At 30.3% G+C, this 6,566-nt stretch overlaps 1 protein-coding gene across 2 annotated transcripts; it reads left to right on the top strand.

Annotated features, from left to right (window-relative positions):
- Positions 1-4,700: 4,700 nt before the first annotated feature.
- On the top strand, positions 4,701-6,566 carry LOC106313082 (thioredoxin M2, chloroplastic). Of its 2 annotated transcripts, none has more exons than XM_013750818.1 (2): positions 4,701-4,976; positions 6,082-6,566. In XM_013750818.1, the coding sequence occupies exons 1-2, from the start codon at positions 4,745-4,747 to the stop codon at positions 6,396-6,398; spliced, it is 549 nt and encodes a 182-aa protein (XP_013606272.1). In that variant the 5' UTR covers positions 4,701-4,744; the 3' UTR covers positions 6,399-6,566. The 2 variants fall into 2 exon arrangements, with proteins under 2 accessions (XP_013606272.1, XP_013606271.1); XM_013750817.1 differs by having other exon boundaries at positions 4,704-4,976; positions 6,079-6,566.

The raw sequence follows: 6,566 nt of genomic DNA, 5'->3' as shown, positions 1-6,566 counted from the left end.
CACAAACACATGAGTTCATGAAATAAATGTATTGGTAATAAACAAGATATATATTAGCTGAGTGAAATGTGTTGTTAGTTGAGCTTTTCAACTATATTCACCGTCATCGTCCGATTTTCAGCACACGACTACGTACCTTTCCTTGCTCTCTTTATGACACGTGTAGCCATAAAAGTGAATGTATATAGTTTAATTATCTTGTAGAAAGACCTAATGTGCAATCTTAGTTTGTTCCTTAAAAATGCATTTTCTCTATTTTCTTCAATTCTTTTTTTTAACAAACATTATTTTTCTTCATTTTTTATGTATTGTTTTGTTTGTCATCAAACACGCATAATGTTTTTATTTTCTTAGGAAACTCATTATATTAGATTCTTAGTTGGTTTTAGTATTTTCTCTACAATATAATTTATATAGGGGTTAATATATCTTATATATTAAAACAGAAGTCACAACCTTAATTCATGCGCGATTTTTAAAAAAATGGACCATCACTAGAAATCAGTTATCATTCATTTATTACTAATAATATGGATTAAAAATATATCATTCCTAATATAACATCGACTCCTAAAAACCCGGATTGATTAACAAATTCACCTTGAATCATGTGTGATATTTTTATTTGGATCATCATTTAAATTTTTTATTAAATATATTTTTTAATGCTAATATATAATCTTTTAACTACTTAAATCATAATATAATTTGATATCTTTTAATTTAAAATATAAATATATATATTTAATTTTTTTAACAAATGTGTTGAAAAACATTATAACAATATCTTAATTATCAAAAATTGTATATAAATATTTTCATTAATTTTGTAATTAGTAATGAAATTAATGTTATTATACATTAATATATATATATTTATATACTCAGTTATCTTTTATAAACATTATATTTTACTAATTTTACTATTATTATAGATATATCTATCATTTTAAAATAAAACATTGTATTTAACTAAATATGATAAAATTATTTTAAACTGATAAATTAATATATTTTATTTTCATAAACATTAAAAATTTATGCTAGAAATATAAAATGTTGGTAGAACGGGGTAACATTATAAATTAGATAATTCATGTATAAAATTAACTTATCTTAAAATTTTATATATATATAATTATTATCTTAAATGAATAAACATAAAAAATATTGATAAAGGAAATCTAGCGCTTTGAATTATGGATCAGAATCATAATAATTGAATAAAAAATAATTTTAAAATATATATAATAAAAAATACCAAATATATGTGATGATTTGAAATAATCAATTAACTTACAGCATGAAAACTATCAAATTGTTATATTTAAAATAATTATATATAAACGTTTAAATATATAAGTAACTTAAAAAATATATTCTAATTATGTAAAATATATATAAACATGAAATTAATACCCTATCCAAATCTAGTATTAGTTAAGGGACAACATATCAATTGATTTGATGCAAACAGGGCTGATTCAAACCCTATCCTAGAATTCAATGTGAAATATATATTTTATAGGGAAATACTATAGTATACATTTTGTGAGTAGATGACATCACGATACACAAATATATCTTTTTTTCAGTGAGCCGTTGTCCTAACTTATGTGCTTTCGTCTGGTGGGCTGGTATACGTTGACATTTTATATAAACTTATTAAACTTATTGTTGGGTTCAAACCCTAGGGTGAAACTCTAGGTTCAACGACCAATAGAATTGTGTTATTTCATATTCGATATCTTTAAAAAAAATAAATAAAATATTGTCAAATTATATTATCTTTTTAAAATTAAAAGATAAAAGAAAATAAATAAAAAATAGTAGTAATTACAAAAATATATTTTTAATGTCGTCGGTAAAACAATAAACTCTAAATCATAATCCCTAAACCCTAAATCTTTGGGTAAACCCTAAACTCTATGATACATCTTAAATTCTAAATCAAAATCACTAAACACTAAAACACTCAAGGGTTTAGGGTTTAGGATTTAGGGTTTAGAGTTTTAGGGTTTAGTGTTTTTATTTAGAGTTTAAGATTTATCAAAGGGTTTAGGGTTTACCCAAGGGTTTAGAGTTTACCAAAGGGTTTTACATTTTTTTAAGGGTTTAGGGTTTACCCAAGGGTTTAGAGTTTACCAAAGGGTTTAGAGTTTACCCAAGGGTTTAGGGTTTACCCAATGGTTTAGGGTTTAGGATTTAGGGTTTAGAGATTAGGATTTAGGATTTAGTGTTTTGCTGACGACGCTAAAAATATATTTTTTTAATTTTTTACTTTTTTTTTTTACATTTTTTTATTTTAAAAACATAATATAACTTGACAATATATATATATTTTTTTAAAGATATCGAATTTGAAATAATGAAATCGAATAACTCTTTTATATACACATCGAATATATTTATATATTTCTTTTTTTGTCCAAATTAAATTGATAGTTACCACTTACCAGCAATAAAAATTGTCTACAAAGTCGTTTATTTTTTTTAGGTAAAATGATTTTCCATATATCTAATATGAATCTTGGTTCCTCTCAACTATCAATCTAACATTGCTTTTAGTGGCAAAAGTCAGTGAAATACAGAACAAAAAAATGTAGTGGGTGACCTATTTAAACTGTTTTCACATGAAAAAGATAGAGATAGAATGTTCCCATACGTTAGAAATGAAATCCAATTGTAGAAACTGATTTTAAATGTCTACCAACTACCAAGATTTAGCTGTCACGACGTGGACGAACGCGAGCAGTGGTGGATTCAGACCGATTATTTGACGGGGACACATAACTAATAGATATAATAAATAATATTAAATTAATTCATATAAAGTAAATAACAATATATTTAAAATTATTATAAACTATTAATCATTAAAAATTAACTAAAAACTGCAAGAAAATAATAAAATTTAATGTAGTTCAACTCAGAACAAATTTTATAAAATAATTTTATAATTATTAATTGTTTTACAAATGTAACTAATCTCAACAGCATACTATTACAATTAGAATTAGGGGGTGATCGGTAGTTGGTGTAGGTGCTGTCCACAGCCATATTTATTTTTACAGCACCAAATTCAGAGTAATCAAGGTTTAATTTTTTTTTTAAAACCACAGCTCTTGAAATAACCTACAGCTGTACAAGTGCTCTGCAGAGCCAAATATCCAAAACAATTTTTTAGTGCTTTCCATAAAATTCTACATCAATAAAATTTAAAGCCACAATAAAAAAATCTACATATTTTTTACTACAGCAAAAATTTTAAAGATACAGTCATTACCAATCGAATCCTTAATATGAATATATATAAAAATTAGTCTTCAAATTTACACACACATAACACCATATCAACATACATAACATTTTATAGTCATCATATCATAAGGAACTAAACTCTAAAATATTAAATAAAAATGAATTGATTAATTAGTTTTATTTCTTTATTAGCAATTGCTAATGTCTACTACTAAAATACGGACTTAAAATGTGCTAAAAAGTTGATATCTAAAATGAAATATAAATTACAATAGAAAGAACTATGAAAAGACAAACAAAGAAAGGCAAAATATGGTAACAGAAAAATAATCATATAAGTAAAAAGCAACGAGGTAGATTCGAACACTGTAATAAACTCGATATAACCGGTACATGTTCACCGGTTGTTCCACGATCATCATAATGACACGCCTAACTAAGTAGTATTTATAAAGTAGTCGGGGGCACGTGCACATACGAAGATCATGCATATTAACACAAGAGATGTAGACTAGTTACATATATTTTTGCTGATTAAGAATGCCAATTGATATTTGAAGCAAAAAAAAAAGTTAAGATGTGTTAAGACCACACCCTTAGAAGCATGTTAGGCTGGTTATTAAACGAGTTAGGCTGTTTAAGTCTACAAAGACTCAATGAGCAACTCAGGACCTCGTAGTCCAGTGGTACTACCTCCTTGGGGAAGGGAGGTCGGCTGTTCGACTCGCGTGGAGGGGGAAGCGTGTCCAGGACCCGTAAAAAAGTACATACAAAGGCTGGCGCCGGGCCTAGGTGGTGGGCCGCAAGGCCAACACCTGGTTAAACAAAAAAAAAAAAAAAAAAAAAAAGACTCAATGAGCAAACGAACCCATGCTGTCTTTTTTGCATGTAAATAATAATTTGTTTGACATGTATGGCATTTACTAACAAACACAATTGCAGATTCAAAAGTTTGAACCTTGCACCACAAAACTTTAGGACTTGACCAAATTTTCGAAATGGATGCCATTACATTCTTAATATATTTTTGATATCTAAAGAATCGTCTTAATAAGCTTTACAGGCTCTAAGGTAATAGGTTGTGTATATACATTATCACTGCCAAATACTAATAGAGCGGCAGCAATCAGTAGAAAAGTTTACCACCAACGCATTACCATGTTTTTTATTTTCGCCAATGGGTTAACCATGTCTTTTATTGGATTAACGCATGCATAGATGGGCTTATGTTGGATACAAGGCCCATTAACATATTGTTTCTCCACAGACATACAGCTTTTTCTGATATATCTAAAAAAATCAATCTCAACCAATAAAAAGCTTCAAAAATATATATATTTTTTAATTTGCCTAACAATTATTCTTTTTATTATTTTCGAATAAACAAATCATTTCCGTATATTTTTTTTTAAAAGAAGCATTTATATATGTTTTTCATTTTTATTATCTGGATATTATTGTTGCGCTTTCTCTTCTCTTAGCCATGGCTGCTGCTTTCATCTGTACCTCTCTCCCTCCCCTTTCTCTCCGTTCAGAGACCAAAGCCGCATCCTCCTCACTCTCATCTCGCCGTCTCTTCGCCGTGTCGCCGGAATCAGGAGGATTGAGAATCCGTCTTTCTCAGTCGCCGTCCTCGTTGACCTCGATCCAACCTAGGGTTTCTCGATTGCGAAGAGGCGTCGTCGTCTGCGAAGCTCAGGAAACCACTACTGACAGTATGTTAACATCTCTTTCCTTGTTCGATTTGGTTTCCGCTTTGTTGTTAGTTGTTTATGTTGAGGAGATGTGTGATGAACACGTTTCTTTAGAGAGAGAGAGAGCGTTTCCCTGCTGGAATTTAGGTTTTCTGTTGAGATGAACAAGTTCATGTCGTTTTGCGTGTTGAAATGTTGAAGAGAGTTGCGTTTTGGGGTCTCTCTTGTTTTAGTGGATATGTAGGGAGCAAGAGAAAATGTATACTCTTTTTTCATAAATTTGTAAGTATACAGATTATGTTGCCTATCTACTCAGCTATCTATGGACTGGATCACACACATTGAGGACAAGACAGTGCACTGAGTCATGTGCAATGGAGATTCTGTGCTTTAGAGTTAACATGTCTTGCTTTAGAGTTAGCAAGTATAAGAAACCTATGAGATTATTTTGCCTACCTACTCAGCTTTGTGTGGACTGGATCGGATCACACACATATTTAGGACAAGAAAGTGCTTAGTTATTTACATTTTTAAGATATTAGACAGTTTAAAACGAAGAATTAGCCTTCACTTGGACTGTTTTTGAATCACACAAACTTCATTCTGTTTGTGCTTTATTCACGGATATTATCATGTTTAGATCAAATTTTGCACTTCTAGATTGGAATTATATAAGATATGGGTTTAATGCAACATACCCATGTGACCAGAGATTGATTTGATGAATGGTTTTCAGCTGTCTTAACCAGAGTGTTATCCTTTTAAGTTTTGATATCGTCTTGAGTCTTGACTGATTTAGTTTGCTTTCTCACCCATGATTCTAAATGATAAGTTGTTGTTTTTGTTTTTGTTTATTGATGGTATAGTAGTTTCAATAGTCAACGACTCATGTGACCAAAGATGGATTAATGGTTTTCAGCTGTCGCGCTGGTTAACTTAGCAAAGTGTTGTCCATGTCCTTTCAATATATTGTCTAACTTATTTTGCTTTTCCATTCATGATTCTGAATTGACAAGTTTTTTTTTTTTTTTTTTTTTTTTGCTATAACTTATTTTGCTTTTCCATTCATGAATCTGAATTGACAAGTTATTGTTTATTTTTGTTAATTTTGATGTTATCATAGTAGTTTCAATAGTGAACGACTCGACGTGGGATTCTCTGGTTCTCGAGGCGGACGGACCCGTGCTTGTCGACTTCTGGGCACCATGGTGTGGACCTTGCAAAATGATTGACCCGCTCGTTAATGAGCTAGCACAACAGTACACCGGGAAGGTCAAGTTCTACAAACTAAACACCGACGACTCTCCTTCAACCCCAAGCAAGTACAATGTTAGAAGCATCCCAACGATCATGATCTTTGTCGATGGCGAGAAGAAGGACGCAATCATAGGTGCAGTGCCCAAATCCACACTCACGTCTAGCATTGACAAGTTCTTGCAATGAGATTGTGAGTCTGTATGATCTCTCTCTCTCCCTCTGTTCCGTATTCTCATTCTCTCTGTAACTGGCGCTTTCTTTATAGCTATCTGCTTCTTCTGCTGTATCTTTTCTTCATCACTGAACATATAGACATGGATAAATAATATGATCTCATGTTTTTATTATTATTTT

Source organism: Brassica oleracea, chromosome C9 (assembly GCF_000695525.1).
Source record: "Brassica oleracea var. oleracea cultivar TO1000 chromosome C9, BOL, whole genome shotgun sequence".
Taxonomy (NCBI): Eukaryota; Viridiplantae; Streptophyta; class Magnoliopsida; order Brassicales; family Brassicaceae; genus Brassica; species Brassica oleracea.
Note: the sequence above shows the minus strand (reverse complement) of the source record. Positions and strands in the feature narration are given on the sequence as shown.

Excerpts from the sequence above, each read along its gene's own strand:
- LOC106313082 (XM_013750817.1), top strand. The coding sequence starts at position 4,745 with ATGGCTGCTGCTTTCATCTGTACCTCTCTCCCTCCCCTTTCTCTCCGT. Across the intron at positions 4,977-6,078 it reads TCAGGAAACCACTACTGACA|TAGTTTCAATAGTGAACGAC; the intron begins GTATGTTAACAT and ends ATGTTATCATAG.